The sequence below is a fragment of the Neovison vison genome, chromosome 2, assembly GCF_020171115.1.
Source record: "Neovison vison isolate M4711 chromosome 2, ASM_NN_V1, whole genome shotgun sequence".
Lineage (NCBI taxonomy): Eukaryota > Metazoa > Chordata > Mammalia > Carnivora > Mustelidae > Neogale > Neogale vison.
The window spans coordinates 79480472-79503405 of record NC_058092.1 but is presented as its reverse complement, the minus strand read 5'-3'; the positions used below and the strand labels follow the sequence as shown (position 1 = coordinate 79503405).

The 22934-nt window shown below is 36.4% G+C and overlaps 1 protein-coding gene across 4 annotated transcripts in view; it reads right to left on the bottom strand.

The window, feature by feature from the left end:
• The window catches only part of MTF2 (metal response element binding transcription factor 2), a 60730-nt gene that overhangs the window by 26767 nt on the left and 11029 nt on the right, over window positions 1-22934 (bottom strand). For 3 of the 4 annotated variants that reach the window (XM_044238695.1, XM_044238696.1, XM_044238694.1), the window contains exon 2: window positions 91-289. In XM_044238695.1, the coding sequence (XP_044094630.1) occupies window positions 91-289 (199 nt within the window). Of the gene's footprint in view, window positions 1-90; window positions 290-22934 lie in introns of those variants that run through there. The other variant, XM_044238697.1, reaches the window with a different exon arrangement.

Here is a 22934-nt window from a genome sequence, read left to right as displayed (position 1 = left end):
GTGATTTTTTTGTAAGTAAAAACGTGAAGTTAAACTCAGAATTATTAAAAATTTACTGCAAAAAAACAACAAAAAATATATAAAACTTGCCTTTTTGATAGTTCCAAGATAAAACAAGCCATCTGACCATCTAGCTAGGACATCCTGACCCTCTTCAAATTTACATGCTGGCTTTTTGACTTTATGTCCATCCTGTAAAGACAGCTTGGTCAAGGATGTTGGGGTCTTTTGGTTTCGACGTAAAGGAGACCGCTTGTGGACCAGTGAATTACCTGCCCCTGTAGAGTCTCTGATTAGGAATAAAAGACCATATATAAGATTAACTTACTTAAAGAGCTTATTTATACACCAATGATATGTTTTATATATTAATCAAAAATTTTGATTTATTAAAAAAACCTTAAATTGGGAGAAAATTTAATACTCTATGGAATAAGTAACTTCAAAGAAAATGTTAGTTCTCAAAATTCATTCAATGCCTACCCTTACTGAGACAAGGATTCAGCAATCACTCTAAGATCATAAATTCAGGGCACCTAGTATCAAAATAACAGCTCTAAGCTAAAGCAGGTAAGCCATGGTCATCAGCAAAGGATGCCTTAAATCTCATGACTGGGTTTAGATAAACTAAAAAGAAGTTATATGGCACAATTTCATAAGCACATGAAAAGAATAAAAATAATTATGCCACACATAGTGAAAACACACTAACCAGTGACTTTGGGGTAGTTGGGTATATTCAACTCATTGGAAGAGTAGTCATGACCTCCTTAAGTGAACCACCACTGAATTAAGTCGTTTATTGATTGGGAATGTGTCCCAAGTCCCTAAAATATAAAGACTAGGAGTTTAATAAAATTTAAAAACACCATTTGTACAAAATCATACTCAAATGAGAGGTATAACATCATTTATATTTTTTAAGCAAAAGACCCCAAAATTATGTATTCCAAAATTATATTATTATTCATATATTAGTAATTCCATAAACAGCATAGCATAACCACAGCATTACTACCACCAACTTTTTCTCAAAGGTAACAAAGCACTGTTTGTTTGGTTTCATTTTCTTTTTTTTTTTTTTTAAAGATTTTATTTATTTATTTGACAGAGAGGGATTACAAGTGGGCAGAGAGGCAGGCAGAGAGAGAGAGGAGGAAGCAGGCTCCCTGCCGAGCAGAGAGCCCGATGCGGGACTCGATCCCAGGACCCTGAGATCATGACCTGAGCCGAAGGCAGCGGCTTAACCCACTGAGCCACCCAGGCGCCCCTGGTTTCATTTTCTTAACATAAGATGCTTTACTAATTAAACATACAGCAATGTATAAAACTAGACAGACAATAATTCAAAAGTAGATAGTATAAAAGTTAAGTAAAGGGGCGCCTGGGTGGCTCAGTGGGTTAAAGCCTCTGCCTTTGGCTCAGGTCATGATCTCAGGGTTCTGGGATTGAGTGCTACATCGGGCTCTCTGCTCAGCGGGGAGCCTGCTTCCTCCTCTCTCTCTGCCTGCCTCTCTGCCTACCTGTGATCTCTGTCTGTCAAATAAATAAAATCTTTAAAAAAAAAAAAAAAGTTAAGCAAAAATAAAATAAGTGAGAGAGAAAAAAAATTGTTTCAATACCTAGGAATTGGGACTACCTAATTTCAATACCTAGGAATACACAAATTCTAGGAAATTCTACCATGAGCTTCAACATGAATAAACCTTGAAGATATTAGGCTAAGCAAAAGAAACCAGACCAAAAAAAAGAATAAATATTGTATAATCCCACTTACATGACATAACCAGAGTATCAAACTCATAGACACACAGAGCAGAATGGTGGCTGCCTAGGGCCAGGAGGAGGTCAGTATGCAGAGTTAGTGTTTAAGGGATAGTAGAGTTTCAGTTTGAAAGACACACTACATTTTTTTCTCTTCAAGTTTTTATTTACATTCCAGTTAAAAATTAAATAAAATAAATTTTAATTAGTTAACATGCAGTATAATGTTAGTTTCAGGTGTGGAATTTAGTGCTTCATCACGTACATATAATAGCCACTTACAAAAAAGTGCCCTCCTTAATTCCTATCATCTATTTAACCCATTCCCCCACCCACCTCCTCTCTAGTAATGAAAGACATACTACATTTTTAAAGATATCCAAAGGAATAATGATTGATATCTTTCCAAAGTTGCTGAAAACCATTAATCTACACACCCAAGAAGCTCAACAAACTCCAAGTAGGACAAACAGCAAAGTGACTTATATGCAGAAATACCACAGTAAAAATGCTGAAAGAAAGAAAAATAACTCATTATGCACAAGGAAACCCCAATAAGATTAACTTCTCATCAGCAACAATGAAGGCCAAAAGGCAGCAAGATTCTACATTCAAAGTGCTAAAAGAAAAAACTGTCAACCTTATACCCAGCAAAACTGTCAATCTTATACACAGCAAAACTGCCATTCAAAAATGAAAGCAAAATAATTAATCTAGGATAAACAAAACTGAGAGAATTTGTTGCTAGCACAGCCACCTTACAAGAAATACTAAAGGAAATTCTTATTAAGGTTGAAAGCCAGTAAGCCAACAGAAATATAAATCAACACACACACACACACAACAGTGGTAAAGGTAATTAAGTAATTATAAAAAACAGTATAAATGCATACTTCTTCTAACTCAAATATATGGAACAATATGTGTATAACTGAATTATAAGGCCTATAACATAAATGGCAATAACATCACAAAAGAGGTGGTGGGAACAAAACTGTATTAAAGTAAAGAAATGATACCAGATCGTTACATCAACCCACAGGAACAAATGAAGAAAACCAAAAATGGTAAGTAAGAAAGTAAATGTAAGTGAAGTATGTTCCTTCAAGGAACTATCTGGCAAATACCCATCTTAGTCACTGTTTCAAGTAAAAATGGTATTGAAAAAGCTGTTACTAAAAACAATGACATAAATATCCTATCTATACTTCCTATTTCATCACACATGACATTATTAAAACTCAGGGGGGCCTGGATGGCTCAGTCAGTTAAGCAACTGTCCAGGCTCCCTGCTCAGGAGAAGGCTGTGTCTTCCTCTGCCCCTCCCCCTGCTCATGCTCTCTCCCTCAAATAAAAAAATAAAAATTTTTAAAAATATATAAACTCAAAATTAGGTAAAAACAATTTTCAGTGTTTCATCAGGAACGTTCTACATGAAAGAGGGTTCTCTGTGTATGCATGCATTTGGTGGGTTTGGGGTTGGTTTGTTTGTTTTTTTACTATGAGTGCTCAACAATGAAGAATACTGCTTTGTTTCGTGCTAAGGTGCACAGCAGTTTGACCAAACATCATTTTCATGCAATCTGTACAGACATCGACACAATGAGAAAGGCAAATAACATCTAAGTATTATGAAAATAATTCTGACCTTTCAGACTCGTACAAGGATTCATGGATCACACTGTGGGAACCATGCTCTAGGAGAACATATGTTGCCATGTATCTAAATAAAGGGAATATGTCTGCCATGGACAGCTGTAATGAAAAGGCATTTAGTAGGATCAGGGGTTAAAAGTCTGACAAGATGAGTGCTAGAGAGAAGTAAAAATGGAGAATGAATCTACCATTAACTTTACCAACAGGAGTGTTCAATGCCAGGCTAAGAACCTTCTTTCTCCAGAGATGAAATCAATTTAATGCCTTCATCACGACATTAAAATGATTCTATCAGTAAGTACTTTCTGGAAAACTATAAATTCGGGGGCCATTTGAGGGATTTTGCTTTCCTTAAAGAAACTTACCAAAACCTGAGCAACATAATTAATTATAGGTGAAAAATGACTTCAAGAGAATGCCAAGGGGGCTACTGACCTAGAACCTTCCAAATCTAGACCAGAAAATATACAAAAATCAAAACTGAAAACATTCCTAAATTGGTTTTGTATGCTATGCTATTGCTTCAACAAATTCTCTTTTTCATGACAACCTCCCATCTTACTCTCTTAAAATGTTGTATCTTGGGACACCTGGGTGGCTCAGTTGGTTAAGCAGCTGCCTTCGGCTCAGGTCATGATCCCAGCGTCCTGGGATCGAGTCCCACATCGGGCTCCTTGCTTGGCAGGGAGCCTGCTTCTCCCTCTGCCTCTGCCTGTCTCTCTGTCTGCCTGTGCTCGCTCTCTCTCCCTCTCTCTCTCTCAAATAAATAAATAAAATCTTTAAAAAAAAAAAATGTTGTATCTTTGAGAAAAAAGAGAAAACTAAAATTCCATGCTCCCTTTCACCAATCCTATCTCTTTCCTCCCATTCACAGCCAAACCTTTGGAGGAAATTTATACACTCTTAACTCTACTACTATAGTCTTTCCCATTTACTCTTCAGCCCATAGCAACACACATCACCATTCCCTCACCCAAACACTCCATCAAAAACAGGGATTATGTCTGACTTACTCTTTCTTCTTTTTTAATTAACATACAATATATTATTTGCCTCAGGGGTATAGGTCTGTGAATCATCAGTCTTAAACAATTCACAGCACTCACCACAGCACATAACCTCCCCAATGTCCATTACCCAGCCATCCTATCCCACCCCCCTACATCTGTCTTACTCTTATTCACAGCTGTATCCTCAATGCTCTGCATAGGGCATGATACATAAAAGGCAGAAAGGTTTTATGTAACTTACAAACTTCAAGCTCAATTCAAGAAAAATCTATATTTAAAGAGTTAAATTATTTCTAAAAATGACTGCACGCACAAATAGTTTGTTTTGTTCCGAATAAACAATAGACTCTAATTCACATACAACAAATACATAACAATCTTTATTCACATAAACATGAAGAATACAAATCATATATAAAACTGCATTAACGGGTATTTATAAACAGTATTATCTTTTAAAAATTTCTGTCCAAAGAAACTTTACAAAAAAATAAAGCAAATGACCTGTAATAGCATAACTCAAACACAGTCAAGATAAACACTGTAAATTTATCCCCTTCCAAGGTAATTTCTCCCATTACTGTCACTGATTACTTCCCTCCTCTCTAGAATGTGACCTTTATTAGAAGCCAAATTAGTTTTTCTAATTTTAGAATTTATTATTTCCCTTCTGATTAAAGGTAAACATAAGATAGTAAAATAATACAGAAGGAGTGAAAAGTGAAAATTCCCCATCATACTTTCTCCCACAAAAGAACTGTTAATCTCCTGACTTTTCTTTTGTATATACCACATACACAGACATAACTCACATAAAATGTTCTAATTTAAAGAGTGGAATATTACATATACTGTTCTCTAACTTCCTCATATAATAATGTATCTTGGACAATGTAATATCCATCTACACAAGTATAAAATAAAAGTATGTAAGATAATCCTTTCTTCAAATGCAAAGCTACTTTCCAACTACTACCCAACTGAGGAACATTTAGTATGTTTCCATTCTTTTACTATTACAACCAAAAAAAGCTCATCCTTTTCCATTTTATTTCTTTTTTTTTTTTTTAAGTATTCCTGGTACTACATGAGATAAATTCATAAAGAATAATTACTATAACAAAAAATATAGACATTTTTCCTTTTTGCTGTAGAAAATTACAACATGCAAAAGCAAACTAAACAAGTATTAAAGAAACCATCAGGTATTCACCATCCAGTTTCAATTACCATTTCATAGCTAATACTATTTCAACACCCCATTCCCCAACCTACATTATGTATATATTTTAACTGACAATGTCAAATGAATCTCCAAAAAAGTAGTTTCACTGACACTACCAGAACAGCACCTGAAGGCCCAATACTTCACCAGCAGTATTTACCCTTTTATTATTTGACAGACAACACACACACACACACACTACATTTCTTCTACAGTTCTATTATTATTAGAGGGTTTTTTCCTTTGTTAATTTGTATGTCTTCTGGAAACAGCAGATATTCTCTGCCTTTTTTTTTTAAACTAAAATGTTCATCTTTTTCATAATGACTTAAGAGCACTTTACATATTATGAATAAGAACACTTTGTTACACATGTTAGAAATACTTTTCCCAGCTCATACACTATAAAAGTGCCATGACAAAGACTTTTTGATAGGGGGATCAGTACTTGGTGTTCAGTTATCTCTCATCTTGCATCCAGGCTGCCTTGCCTATTTAAGAAGCCATACCAGAAAAAATTTAAACAGAAAACCAAAACAAATAAAGTAGTTGGTTTGCATGCCCTTTTCTTAAACTGTGTACTCCTAATCGCCATTGTTAGGTTATGTAAGGTGCTCGTGGTCTTCCCAATGCCCATTAAATCTCCAGTCCATACCTTTTCATTTTACATGATGTTAACAGTGTCTTCTCCCAAATGGAGTTAAAGTTAAATTTCACTCTATTTGGCAGATAATCTTTAGTGTATAAATACAGGGCAGTTCCAATTAACTGAAGCAGGATTTTTTGAGGTCAAATGTTTTATTAAATTTGTAAAACAAAACTGAACTAAACTAAAAATCCATAGAATAGTTAAGTCGACTTCTAAAAGAAAGAACAAAGAAAGAGAGGAAGATTCAACCTACCAAATACTGTGACATATTCCAGAGAAAAACTGTTCTGTACAGGTAAGGAACAGACAATAAGATTATTACAACAGAATAGGTATCTCCAAGTTTCATTTAAGGGAAGTAGATATATAATAAAAGTAACAACACAAATCAGTACAGAAAGGACATACCATTTAGTAAACAGTACTGGGAAAAATGATTCACTTAAATGGAGGAGAAGCTATACTCTTAATTCTCAATTCACAAAAAGGTGCATTACAGATGGAATAACAAAAATAAATGTAAAACTTTAAGCATAACTAGAAAATATAGAATATTGCTATGACAACTGATAAACTATTGAACTCTACATCTGAAACTAATGATATACTCTATGCTGGCTAATTGAATTTTTAAAAAAGGAAGATGCTTTTTAAACAGAAAAAAAAAGAATATTGTTATGATCTTGGAAGCAGAACATACATACAACATGGAAAGATGCTGCAAATGTGTTGTTGAAAGCAAAACGAAATTTATCGCACAATTATCATTTATGCAAACTGAAAACATGCATATATAATACCATATATTTTACCATGACATATATTAAATATTTTCAAGTAGTAAGTGAGAGTAGGAGATCTGACTGAGAACTGGGGAAACTGGACATGTCCTGACCAGAGAATTGTGATGCTGTAGTGTACTTCTTTCTGTTGCTAAGATCTGACTCAATTATATCAGCTCCTCATACTATACAATACAGATTAACAAAGTAGCACAAGTCAAATCGTATTTCCAGAATGGTCACAACACTTTTACTATTCGACAACATACACATAAAGAATACTTCTATTTATCTATTGATGTATATACAATTCTATCCATAATACTACTACTTAGAGAAGCACTTTTTTCTTCACTGCTACTGATGTCCATCTTGAGAGAGACTGCCTGGAAAAAGTTTCCTCCCTAAAAACCAAATGGAAGACCAGGAGTTCAACTAACTACTTTCTTGGTTTACTACTCCTATAATAAATAAGACACTAATTCAAGAAGTTGGGAATTAGATGCATAATTGAAATAGTATGTGGTCTTTTTTTACCCCAATTTAATAAGTATTAAAGCTAACAAGAAAACTATCTGAATATTATATGGGAGACCACAGACTGTTAATTTCATGTCTGCAACAATCTCTGAGAACTATTATGAGACCAATATTAAAAAACAGGGGTTAAGGACTTGATATAGTTTAATTTCTCAATAAGTAGCAGAGGAAATAGGAAGAAATTCAACTCACTTTCAGGTTAATTATTTTTCTTTCAATATATATTTAATGAATATCTGTTCTAGGCCTGGTGAATAAGAGAGTCAAGGTCCCTATCTTCAGCGCCCAAGATTTTGACAGGAAAGACTCAGCTAGACCTTCCTTCTTAAGGCTCCCTTCCTGATTCAACCCCATCCACCAACTTGAGGTTAGATGCTCTCTTGGTATATGCTAGTTCTCCCACTAACATACTTCCAACACTCTGTTCCACTTGCCTACTTACTCATCTTCATCTACTCCCCACTCCCCAAATACTTTGTATTCTGAGGGGAAAATGTCCCATTTTATGGGACCACTCCTTCCCCAGAACCTAGTGTAGTGCCCAGAATGTACTGTAACACAATAACTAATCAGTAAATTACCAGTAGTAGCTGCTAATTTAATTAAAGGCAATCTCTAAAGAGCCAAATGCCACTGCCCCAACATAGGACTCATCACCCCAGTGGGAACTTTCATCCCTCTGCTGCTGAGTTCCCTCCCCAATCAGCCATGACTGATCCACCACAACCATGTCTCTAGTACCCCTGCCACTACTCTTCAACCCATGAAGTTCCACTTGGCAGCAAAGGAACTAAAAGGAAAAAAACCTAGTTTCACTTTGCACTGCCACCTCCCCCTACCCCAACAGGAGCACTCCTCTCACTCTAACTCACCCCAATCCAAAAAATCAAATGAGTATGCAATCGCAGGAAATGACAGGCACTGCTGTGATAGAGAAGAAAATACCTATTCTGCTGCTATCTTAACCTTTTATCTGCCACAGGTTCCAAGCAATCTCATCTCTTAAAAAGCAAAAGCTGCCATCTATCCCAGGCTCTTTCCCACAACTTCTTCCCTTCTCTTGGAAAAGCAGTACATGTGTGGGTGAATCACATGTGAACAATAAATGTAACCTAACAACAGAGCCACTTTGGGGAGAATCTTTCACAAAGATATAGATAAATTCACGTGGCCATGGAAGGCCAAGGTAGGGCCTAGGTACAAGCAGAAGGCAATCTACTGAAGCTTGGGCCCCCATTAAAGCTATGGGGAAAGAATTCTCTTCTTTCTCTTATGGAAGGCACAAGTAAAATGAAGCTTGGGGCTGGCAGAATTCTTTCTGGTTGAGGATTCCTTGAAAGTAGAACATCAAAGGGGACCAGGGTCAGACCAAGAGTACAGAAATCATAAAGCAGGCAGCTTAATGACTGTCTCTACTCTAATCCTTAGTTTTAGAAATTATAAAAACATAACAATGCATACTTTAAAAAAAATTCAAGTAGATAGATAGGTTTAAAACAAAATGCAGTCGCTGCCCACCCAACCCTTCCCACATTTCAATACTGCTCTCCAGAGGCTGATGCTTTCTCAAATCTTTTCAGCTATTTATTCTGGGAGGTACATCCACAGTTCTAAATAATGTGCATATGCTTATATTTCTCTTTTTAACTGATCTATTTCACATATGACTTATTATAAAAAAAATCATAACTCCCACCTCTACAATCTTAACTAATTTCATTAAATCAGTAATGTGCTTTAAATAATCCAAACTGTAAATATTAATCACTGCAAAACTAAATGGCACACTCTCATTAAACAACCTTTCTTATTCACTTTTTATTTTTCCTGGAATTGCTTATTCTGAGCCTTTATGTATCTAAACTTACCTTAGTCCTAAACTCACAATGGACTGTTTTCTGGATACAGAATTTGATGTTGAAAATACTTTCCCTAAGTAGTTTGATGATATTCCCATTTATCCCATTTAACACTCAGCATTGATGATAAAAAATCTGGTACTTGAGTAGAGGTATTTACTAAGAAATGAATAAGCCACAAAGATAAAAGGTACAGAATAGGGCATACAGTCAGTGATATTATAATAGGAGTATACAGTGAGTGACAGCTACACTTGTGGTGAGCAGAGCATAATGTAGAGTTGTGGAATCACTGCTGTATACCCAAAACTATTATATTGTGTGTCAACTGTAGGTCAATAAAAAACACCATAAAAATCATAAAATAAAATCAGAAACTAAAAAAGAAGACATTAAAACTCATACCACAGATACAGGGGATTACTATGAACAATTATAAACCAATAAACTGGACAACCTAAAAGAAATAAATGCCTAGAAACATACAACCTACCAAAACTGAATCATGAAGAAACAGAAAATCTAAATATATGAATTACCAGTAAGGAGATTAAATCAGTAATCAAAAAAGTGCCAAAAAACAGAAGTCCAAAACCAGACATCTTCACTGGTCAATTCTATATTCAAAGAAAAATCTCAAACTTTTCAAAAAAAAAAAAACAGAGAAAAGACAACACTTCCAACTCATTTACAAGGTCAATTACCCTGATATTAAAACCAGACAGGGATGTCACAATAAAAGAAAATTATAGGATAATATAGGATAATAACAAAATACTAGTAAACTGAATTCAATAATACATTAAAAGAATCACACACCAAGATTATGTGGGTTTTATTTCACAGATACAGGATGCTTCAACAGCCACAAAAATCAATGTGATACACCACAGTAACAAAAAGAGGACAAAATCATGTAATACAACAGATGCAGAAAAAGCATTTGACAAAAGTCAACATTTATAATAAAACTCTCACAAAGTGAGTACAGAAGGAACACACCTACCTTAACATAATAAAGACCATATATGACAAACATCATACTCAGCAGTATGAAAGAGAGAAAACTTTTCCTCTAAGATCAGGAACAAGACAAGGATGCCATCTTTCACCTATCTTCTTCAACACAGTATTGGAAGCAATAACTGCAGCAATTAGGCCAAAGAAAGAAATGGCATCGAAATTAGAAAGGAAGAAGTAAACATGGCACCATTTGCAGATGACATATTATACACAGAAAATCCCTAGGATTCCAACAAAAAACTGTTAGGACTAATAAATGAAATCAGTAAAGGTGCAGGAGACAAAGTTAATATATGAAAATCTGCTGTATTTCTATACACTAACAACAAACTATCAGAAAGAAAAATTAACAATTCTTTACAACTGCCCCCCCCCAAGAAAAATCCTGGGAATAAATTTAATCAAAGAGGTGAAATACATTACACTATAAAAACTGTAAGACATCAATGAAGGCAAGTGAAAAAGACAAATAAATAAAGACAGTTCATACACATAGAACAGAAGAATACTGTTAGAATATCCATACTATCCAAAGGAATCTACATACACATTCAATACAACCCCTATCAAAATTCCAATAGCATTTTTCACATAAAAAGAACAATCCTAAAACATGTTTGGAACCACAAAAAACCCAAACAGCCAAATCAATCTTAAGAAAAAGAACAGGAGCGCCTGGGTGGCTCAGTGGGTTAAAGCCTCTGCCTTTGGCTCAGGTCTCCATCCCAGGGTTCTGGGATCAAGCCCCAAGTCCGGCTCTCTGCTCAGCAGGGAGCCTGCTTCCCCACCCCCCTACACTCCCCGCCTGCCTCTCTGCCTACTTATGATCTCTGTCAAATAGATGAATAAAATCTTAAAAAAAAAATAAAAAGTTTAAAAAAAAAAGAAAAGAAAAAAGAAGAACAAAGTTGGAGACATTACACTTTTTGACTTCAAACTTTATTACAAAACCATAGTAATCAAAACAGTATAGTACTAGTATAAAAAGAGACACATATGTCAATAAACAGAACAGAGCTCAGAAATAAACCCAAATATATTTGGTCAACTAATTTAAGACAAAGGAATCAAGAATATATCATGGGGGAAAGACGGTCTCTTCAATAAATGGTACTGGAAAAACTGGAGAGCCCCATAAAAAAAATGGATTTGGACCACTATCTTATACCATTCACAAAAATTAACTTAAAAATGGGTTAAATATATGAACATAAGAAACCACGAAACTTCTAGAAGAAAAAATAGGAAGTAAGCTCCTTAGTGATAATTTTTTTTGGATTTGACACCAAAAGCAAAGGCAAAAAAGCAAAAATAAACAAGTAGAACTATATCAAAACTAGGCTCTGCACAGCAAAGGAAACCATCAACAAAAAGAAAAGGCAACTACCGAATGGGAGAAAATATTTTCAAATCATGTATTTGATAAAGGGTTAATAGCCAAAATATGGGGGTGCCTGGATGGCTCAGTAGGTTAAACAACTGCCTTCAGCAGATTCATGATTCCCAGGATCCTGGGATCCTGGATAGAGCCCACCTCGGGCTCTCTACTCAGCAGGGAGCCGACTTCTTACTGTCTCTCTGCCCTTCTCCCCAGCTCATCCTCTCTCTCGTGCTCTGCTCTCTCAAATAAATAAAATCTTTTTTAAAAATCTTAAAATTCATACAACTCGGGGCACCTGGGTGGCTCAGTGGATTAAAGCCTCTGCCTTCGGCTCAGGTCATGATCCCAGGGTCCTGGGATCGAGCCCCGCATCTGGCTCTATCCTCAGCAGGGAGCCTGCTTCCCCCCCTCTCTCTGCCTGCCTCTCTGCCTACTTGTGATCTCTGTCTGTCAAATAAATAAATAAAAGCTTGAAAAAAAAAATTCATACAACTCAATAACAACAAAAACAAGATCTTGATTAAGAAATGAGGAGAAAGGGGCACCTGGGTGGCTCAGTTGATTAAGCAACTGCCTTTGGCTCAGGTCATGATCCTGGAGTCCAGGGATGAGTCACGCATCAGGCTCCCTGCTCAGCAGAGAGTCTGCTTCTTCCTCTGACCTTCCCCCATCTCACTCAGTCTCTCTCTCAAAATACATAAATAAGATCTTTAAAAATAAAAACAAAAAAACAACAACAAGGAAATGAGAAGATCTGAACTGACATTTCTCCAACAATACACAGACAGCCAACAGGTAGATAAAAAGATGCTCAACATCACTAATAATCAGAAATGCAAATCAAAACCACAATGAGATACCACCTTACACCTATCAAAATGGCTATTATCAAAAAGACAAGAAATAACAAGCACTGGCAAGGATGTGAGAAAGGCAAATTTTGTGTACTGCTGCTGGGAATTTAAATTGGTGCAACCACTATGGAAAACAGTATGGAGGTTCCTCAAAAAATTAAAAATAGAACTACCATACGGAGCACCTGGGTGGCTCAGTTGGTTAAGCGTCTGCCTTCAGCTCAGGTCATGATCCATGGTCCTGGGATCAAGCCCCTTGTTGGACTACCTGGCCCAGGGCCAGGTGGGCGGGGAGGATGATGGATGCTGCTGCTTCTCCCTCTCCCGCTGGCACTCCCCCACTGCTGATGTTCTTTTGTTGCCAAATAAATAAAGTCTTAAAAACAAAAATACAATCCAGCAATTCCACTTCTGAATATTCATCTAAAGAAAACAGAAACACTAACTACAGATACATATATCCCCATGTTCACTGCAGCATTATTTACAATAACCAAGACATAGAAACAACCTAGGTATCCATCAATGGAAAAAGACAATTTAATGTGTTTGTGGGTGTGCAGACACACACACACACACACACACACACACACACACACACAATGGAATATTATTTAGCCATTAAAAAAGAACAATCTTGCTACCTGTGACAACATGGCTGGACTTTGAGGGCATTACACCAGCTGAAGTAAGTCAGACAGAAAAAGACAAATACCATACAATCTCAACTATATGTGGAATCTAATAAAACTACAACAATAAAAAAACCAAAGCTCATAAAGAGAGTGGTGGTTGCCAGAGGCAAGGAACAGGAATGGGTTAAATGGGTGAAAGAAAAAATACACACTTATAAAATAAGTAAGTCACAGGGATATAATGTACACCATAGTGACTATAGTTAGTAATACTGTACTGCATACTTGAAAGTTGCTAAGAATAAATCGTAAAAGTTCTCTATCACAAGGGAATAAAAATTTTAACTATGTACGGTGACAGATGGTAACTAAACTCATAGTGGTGATTATTTTGCAATTTATACAAATATCTAATCATGATACTGTATACCTGAAACTAAATAATGTTATATGTCAATTATAACTCAATTTTAAAAATGAAAAAAAGGGGGGGAGGGGCACTGTAGTAAATACAGGGTCACACCAGGGATTGAAATAAGAAAAATCCTAGATGTCATTTTTATTTCATCATTTGGATATAAAACCTGGAGCACAGATCCCGGGGGGGAAAGAAAGAAAAGGGAAAAAAAAAAGAATTAAAGTTAATAAATTAAGTATCCATCTCATGTTGAAGGGGGCAGGAGGAGAGAAGTAAAAGGGGAAAAAAATCAATGAAAGAATTACAACAGAGAAAACCAATGGCACTAAAACTTGGTCTACTGAAAAGACTGATAAAACTGGCAAATATCTGGGGGAGATTAATCAGGAAATCTAGGAAGTAGCTGGATAAAAAGATGCACAGCTCAGAAAGAAAATCAGGTTTGGAAGTAAAGACTTTTTTTTTTTTTTTTTAACGATTTTATTTATTTATTTGACAGAGAGAGATCACAAGTAGGCAGAGAGGCAGGCAGAGAGAGAAGGAAGCAGGCTCCCTGCTGAGCAGAGAGCCCGATGCGGGACTCGATCCCAGGACCCTGAGATCATGACCTGAGCTGAAGGCAGCGGCTTAACCCACTGAGCCACCCAGGCGCCTGAAGTCAGAAAAATAGTGAAGGTATTTGAAGCCCTGGATAGAAATGAGAAGAGAAACGGGATGAGAACTTTACTATAATAAGAGAGCAAAGTGAAGATTTTCTGCTCCTTCTCATGCTAAAACAAACAGAAAAGAAAAACTTAAAACAAAAACATACTCAAAACAAAACAACAACAACAACAAAAACAAAAACACACTCCATCTTCAATCATACTAAAGTATACATGAAACTCCAAACCACAATATAGGAAAATGGAAAGCAGCTGAAAGAATAATAAACACTAGTAAAATGGGGAAGATTAAACTTAAGCACCCAGCAGAAAAGAATGTTAAGAACCAACCCACTTGTCCCACAGAACCCCAAAAGACTAAAGAATTGGCAGCACCAGACTGAAGACAGAGGTCAGGTGAGCTCAAAGAATAGAGTGATACGTGGAAGTCTGTATAAAAGGACTGCTGGATCCCTAGTCACATCTTCTATTTGTACTATCTGTATATCGTATCAGGAGATGGAAAGTTTATTCATTCAAAGACAAATCAAGGGAAACAAACACAAAGTACAGAGAGGAGAATAGGTGAAGTGCCCACTGAAAATGGGGAAGGTTTTCTTTATAAATATATTCAAGTTTTAAAAATCATTTTTCAGGGGTGCCTGGGTGGTTCAGTGGGTTAAAGCCTCTGCCTTTGGCTCAGGTCATAATCCCAGGGTCCTGGGATTGAGCCCCGCATTGGGCTCTCTGCTCAGCGGAGAGCCTGCTTCCTTCTCTCTCCCTGTCTCTCTCTCTCTCTCTCTGCCTGCCTCTCTGCCTACTTGTGATCTCTGCCAAATAAATAAATCTTTAAAAAAAATCATTTTTCAACACCCAATGAATAAATGGATCTAGGTATTGAGTACCAGTGGCTTCTAAAAGCACAAGAAAGAACTACTGAATGCTTCTTGGGAGAACATACCACATCTATGAAGTAATAATGCAAAAAAAAAAAAAAAAAAAAAAAAAGCAAGCAATCTGGAATAAGTTTCTACATCTAGCCACCAATTTATAGAAAATGCAGAGAAATGATGTTCAATTGCACAATGGGGATGTAATCAGCAAAATCCAAGCTGGGGAATTTATATGTCAAATGACTGGTTTCAGGGCGCCTGGGTGGCTCAGTGGGTTAAACCCTCTGCCTTTGGCTTGGGTCATGATCCCAGGGTCTTAGTATCGAGCCCCGCATCAGGCTCGCTGCTCAGGGAGCCTGCTTCCTCCTCTCTCTCTCAACCTGCCTCTCTGCCTACTTGTAGATCTCTGTCTGTCAAATAAATAGATAAAATCTTAAAAAAAAAAAAAAATGAGGGGCGCCTGGGTGGCTCAGTGGGTTAAGCCGCTGCCTTCGGCTCAGGTCATGATCTCAGGGTCCTGGGATCGAGTCCCGCATCGGGCTCTCTGCTCAGCAGGGAGCCTGCTTCCCTCTCTCTCTCTCTGCCTGCCTCTCCGTCTACTTGTGATTTCTCTCTGTCAAATAAATAAATAAAATCTTTAAAAAAAAAAAAAATGACTGGTTTCTTCCACAAATAATCTCCCCCCAAAAATGGGTGGGGGGTAAGTAACAAAGATTTAAAACATGTATTTTTAAGGATGCTCAACATCCCTAATCAGGGAAATGCAAATCAAAACCACAATGAGATATAATCTTAACATCTGTTAAAAATGGCTAAAATTATTTACAAAAAAACCCAACAACACAAGAAATAACAACTGTTGGGGAGAACGTGGAGAAAAGGAGCCCTCATGAGCTACTGGTAGGAACATAAACTGGTACACCACTGTGGAAACAGTATGGCTGTTCCTCAAAAAATTAAAAATAGAAATACCATAAGATCCAGTAATTCCACTACTGAGTATTTACTCAAAGAAAATACTAATTCAAAGATTTATGTGTCCCTATGTTCATTGTAGCATCATTTATAATAGAAAGATACAGAAGCAACCCATGTCCATCAATAAATGAATCAATAAAAATGTGAAACACACACAGGAATATTACACAGCCATAAAAATGTCAATATTGTGCCATCTGAGACAACATGCATGGATCTCCAGGGATTTTGCTAAATAAAATAAGTCAGACAGAAAAAGACAAATACCGTATGATTTCACTCATAAGAGAGGAGGGACGTGGAGCAGAGGGGAGGGGAAGAGAGGAGGAGGACAAAAGGACGGAAGAAGGTAGGGAAGGGACTCAGTTGGTTAAGCCTATGACTCTTGATTTGGGGCTCAGGTCATGATCTGAGCAGTATGAGACTGAGTCCCACCTCCAGCTCCATGCTGGGTGTGAAGCCTGCTTAAGATTCTCTCTCTTTCAGGATACCTGGGTGGCTCAGTTGGTTAAACATCTGACTCTTGGTCTTGGCTCAATTCATGATCTCAGGATCCTGAGATTGAGCCCCACATCTGGCTCTGTGCTCAGCAAGGAGTCTGCTAACGATTCTCTCCCTCTCCCTATGCCCCAAAAGGGGGGGAAAAAAAAAAAAAAAGAATGAGACCTATTGATACAGAGAAAAAACTGACAGTTCCCAGAGGGGAAGGGTGGGGGCTGGGCAAAATGGGTGAAGGGAAGTAGGAGATACAGGCTTCCAGTTATGGAATAAATAAGTCATGGGAATAAAAGGCACAGCTTAAGGACTAGAGTCAATGATACTATAATTGCAATATATTGGGACAGACAGTAGCTACACTTGTGGTAAACATACCATAATGTACAAACTTATGGAATCACAAGTCTATGAAAATTTATCACCCAAATACACTCTCTTTGGGCCTTAACAGAAGATACCAAAGAGAGGCGGTAAACCAAAAAGGCAGACGTGAGAGGCACCTGAGTGGCTCAGCTGGTTAAGCATCTGCCTTCGGCTCAGGTCATGATCTTGGGGTCCTGGGATGGAGCCCTGTGTTGAGCTCTCAGAGGGGAGTCTGCTTCTCCCTCTGTGCTCTCCGTCACCCCCACCAAATAAATAAATAAAATCTCTTAAAAGGAAAAAAAAAAAAAAAAAAAAGGCAGACCTGAGATGCAAAGGAATCAACATAGGGGAGATACAAAGGAATTCCCAGGGTGACTCTGAAGTCAAGCCCAAGACTAAATCGTGCAGTTAAGTCCAGAGAGCAAGTACAGATTAGAGAAGAAATCCAGAAGAGCTCCCAGAGAGTATCTCTAAGAAAAATAAATGTAACTGATAAATTACAGGACAGATAGTGTGGAAAAGCACACTCAAGACATTTTACAGAAGAGTGGAAAGATGTGTGAAGATTTCAGTGTTCAAAGAAAACTAAGCACATTCTATTTTTTAATGAGGCAAATTTTAAATCCAGTTCTGGAAGAAATGTAATCCCAGAAATAATAGCTAAAAACAGCTAAAAAATGTTTAGCACAGTTCTAAGAATTCTGCATGCAATAATTCATTTAACCCTAACCCATTACTTTGCCATATCAATATTCTATCAATTTATCAATGTTTATATAATCACACAAAGGAAATTTTTTATATAAGTATATTAAAAAACTTGAAGAGGCTATCAGAGAAATTCCTCATCTAATATTACTGAAAAAAAGTCCAAAATTGATGAATCAAACAATGCAATGCTTACTTAAAAATACAAAGAAACAGGGGTGCCTGGGTGGCTCAGTGGGTTAAGCCTCTGCATTCAGCTTGGGTCATGATCCCAGGGCCCTAGGATAGAGCATCGGGCTCTCGGCTCAGTGGGGAGCCTGCTTCCCCCTCTCTCTACCTGCCTCTCTGTGATCTCTTGTGATCTGTCAAATAAATAAACAAAAATCTTTAAAAAAAAAACCTCAAAAAATACAAAGAAACAGCTGAGAGTTAAAAAGCTGGTGCCTCTGAGAAAAGTAGAGGGAACATTAAAAAACACCTATCTTTTTAGAATTTTGTAACTAGAGCTTGATGTTTCACACTCTTAGAAAGTAATATTTTAATTTAAAAAAAAATTTACTTACTAAGTGAAATGGCATTCCAATACTGAGTAAACTAGGGGGCTTTTTCACATAACTACTTGGGAAGCTCTGATATGTTAAAACAAACTATAGTTTTTCCCTAACACTAGGCCACAAGAACGCCCCACTACCTCCCCCTCAATCAGCTCAAGAAACTACAGTTTTATGGCAGTGGTTTTCAAATTTAATCAAGTCCATAAATATGTGTCAATCTACAACAACATAAGGAAAAACAAAGACAATATACTGAGTTAAATTAATCCATTTAAGCTGTTCAGCATTTTGAGAGCACACCCTTCTTACACTCTTAATACCTTTTCTTTAGTGAAACAAAGGTAGTTAAGCGGTAGTTTTTAAAAACATTCTTAATTTCCAAAATAAAAAGCTGGTAACCCTATGTCAGTACACTATCTCCACTCTGCCAAAGACAATTTTGGTTCATGCAAGTCAAGTCAGAGAATCTGTGGAAAACTCTTACTGGAACGACAGGCCAAAAAAATCCTCTGATGGAAGAAGTCACCACAAAAATAAACAAGATAATTCAGAGAAAGGAATATCATTTAAAAAACAAAACAAAACATGGAACGACCACTAAGAAAACTAAGAAAAAGGAGGTAGTAAAGGTGCCTGGGTGGCTCAGTCAGGTAAGCATCTGCCTTCGGCTCAGGTCATGATCCCAGGGTCTTGGGATTCTGGGATCCAGCCCTGCATGAGGCTCCCAGTTCGGTAGGAAGGCTGCTTCTCCCTCTCCCACTCCTTGTGCTTGTGTTCCCTCTCTCGCTGTATCTCTGTCAAATAAATAAATAAGATCTTTAAAAAAAAAAAAAAAAAGGCAGTAGTATGTACCTAAGAGATTAAGTAAAATAAGTAATATAAACTGCTTAATGAAGTTAACAATTCCAAAGTCACCTGTGACTACAGGGTTTAGAAGCAAAGACTAATAGGATGAGTTTAGCTTACATTTTCTAAAATTTTGGCTCATTAAGGATCTCAAAGGAGGTTTCTGGGGTGGGAAGTATTTGAACATTAATAAAAACTGTTGCTACAAAAACAAAGAAATCGCTGAAACTAAAGGAAAAATAACCTACCCATAAACATTCATAATCTAAGATACCTACTCTCTTCGTTCCATACACTGATGATTAGTTCAGAATCTTCTGTGTAACAAGTACAATAAAAGCTGAATCAAACAATATTTTAGAAATGTATAACTTAAATGACTTCATGTACATTTGATTGCATTTCAAATTACAACTGAAAGAAAATATTTTGCTTATCACTAGATCTCTAAAACTTTTCTTAGTGTCTGCCACAAAGTAGGTACTTAGTAATTATCTCTTGAATAAATTAGTGAAAGCCTATACTTAACAGTATACATACCAGTCAGTAAGACCTTCATCCATCAAGCAAATATGAATGCACATATTCTACTATGAATCCTATGAATGCATATATTCTACTAAACACAGCTCCAGATTTGTTCATGTATTTAAATGTAGAAATCAAAAGTCAAAGTCTTTCTTTTAAAATTGTACTTAATTTCATCTCACTTGAAAATTGAAACTAAAATTAGAGGCAATCCAGCAGTCTCTACGTAGACCTCAAGTTCAGCCTAAGACCTCTAGAATTAAAAATAGTTTAGCCACCTAATAGGTCAGGCAATGACAAAGATGTTTACACTTTCAATGAGTGTGGCTTTAGCTCTCTTCATGAAATTATAGAAAATATATCTAAATAACTTAATGTCTATGATAAAATTTCAGCTTTAGAGAACATTTCTGCATATTTAGACTTTTGCAACAAGTATACAGTATTTTTGTGATCACAAAAATTTTTAATATATAAGATTGTAACTTTTTAAAAAGAATTTATTTGTTTATTTGAGAGATCAAGAGAGCATGAGCAGGGGTCAGGGGAAGAGGGGGAAAGAGAAACAGACTCCCCACTGAGCCCACCATGGGTCTCCATCCCAGAGCCCACCATGGGTCTCCATCCCAGGACCTTGGTCATGACCTGAGCCAAAGGCATACACTTAACCAACCGAGCCACCCAGGCGTCTCAGAAAATATTTTAACTTGTAAAAAATTACAAATGATACTGTTAGATATAACATATCAAGTATTTTCAGAATGGCACAGAAATACCACTCAGATACAATATCAGATTTCAGGAATGTACTGGATTAAAAAGATAACTGGTTAAGCCTATTCAACACAAAATCCACAGTCATCTGAACTATTTGTGCAAATAGAAAACAAAACGTCTCCACAATGAGAATTTAGAACTAGCTAATGATATCAGTTTGCAGATTCCTGATGATATATTAGTTGTGAGATGACCAGTTATCTTGTATATGTGATGGATAGCAGGTAACTACAGATTTAAAACACCAAAACCAACAATGCCAATAATATACATAAAAACATAAATAACTGCAAATATTCAAATCTACAACCGGTCAGGTTGATTACAATACATGAATGAAACTGCACTAACAAATCAGGAGAAAATGAACTGAATGGAAAGTGCAAAATTTTCATTATAATCCTGCAGAATTTGATCCTCAGATCAGAGAGGAAGAAATAATAAAACTGAGGTATCCTTACTTCAGGTCACTAACTCTGCCCCAGAGTTTAACGTTCCAATTCCTAGAAGTATGAACTGGATCTTGGATATCAGAGCGAACAAATTAAAAGTGCTTGAAAATAACATCACCTTACTACATAGTGTTTAACTTTCTCAAGAGTGTTCACATCTCATTTTCTCCTAATAACAAAGTCAGAAGACAGGAAGAGAGAAGATTATTCCCCTTAACCAAAAAGAAACATGTAACTCAGAAGTAGAATCACTCTCTTGAAGTTCTAAAAATGTCAGATAATGCCTGATTACAACCCCAAACTCTTGACTCAATATATGGTAAACTCTAGCAAGCCACACTGTCTCTTAGACAAAGCTATTCTCGGTATTTTTCATTTGGGATTCCGATTATGAACTGGTCATAAAAAACAACGGCAAAGCCAAAAATATTGTCAGACTTAACAACTGGTGAAATGAGATTCATTGCCGTTATCAAGACTCTTGCCCATAGCTTATTTAGCCACAAGGCTTTTACTGGCCTAATTTAAGTCTACCAGTAATGAAAGTCATTTCTAGAGATGATTCAACTCGGTTAAGTTTCCTAGGATAGAAATAGCTGGCTGCCCCTGATTTTGACACAAAAACTCAAGGACATCTGTCTGCAGTTTATTTTTCCAAAGCTCTGCACTTAAGGGTTGCATGCAGATAAATACAAAAGGACTTTATAAATCGTTCAAACAACAAAACTAAAACATGGACTATGGATGGAGCTGGACATGGATGGAGCTAGAGAGTATAATACTGAGCAAAGTCAGTCAGTCAGAGAAAGACAAACACCATATGATTTCACTCAATTGTGAAATTTAAGAAACAAACAAATGAGCAAAGGAAAAAAGAGAGAGAAAAAGAGAGACAAACTAAGAAAAGAGACTCTTAATTACAGAGAACTGATGTTTACTAGAGGGGAGAGGGGAGGTGGGTAGGAGGATGGGTTAAATAGGTGATGGGGATTAAAAAGGTGATGGAGATTAAAGAGTGCACTTGTCATGATGAGCAGCACTAGGTGATACATGAAATTATTGACTCACTATATTGTACAGCTGAAACTAATATAATACTGTATGTTAACAATCCTGAAATTAAAACTTAATTAAATTTTTTAATTAAAAATAAATTTTCCATAATGAATTTTTTAAAAGATATTTACTAGGCTAAAAAGGCTACAAATACAGCATCACAAGATTGTAGCTAATGTAAAATATATCTTGGCATCTTAAGATCTAGCCATACAGGACCTTTTTCAATTCTTCAAAAACCAAGATCTTTCCCACCCAAGACATCCATAGATACCATGCGTACTATCAAAACTTCCTTTCCCACTCCTGCATTCTTTGCATGTTGATTCTTCTAAGTAACTCTTTTAAAGTAGCTGAACTCTACAGTACTCTCTGTATAGCTGAGAAAACTCTTGTTCTTTAAAATCATTATAACCTGTAACTACATTTTTCTCCACTCTTTATTTTGAAAACTGCCAAATATAATCAGAAAAAAGTAACCATCAATATACTCACCTAGATTCACCAATTAATATTACACAATTCTCTCACTCCCACACACACACACATTTTTTGCTGATTCATCTGAAAGTTGCAGACATCATGACACTTCACCTATAAATACCAGCATGTACCCCTGAATGAATGACAAATCCCACACAGCCCCAAGACTATTATCAAACCCAGAAAATTTAACATTAATGATACTGCCTAATTTAACATTAATATTACTGGTAACATTAATATTACTGCCTACAGTCCAAATACTCCATTTGACACAAAAATGTTCTTTAAAGCTTTTTTCAAAATCTAGGATCCAGTCAAAATTCACACAAGTATTTTGTCATGTCTTTTCTCTTTC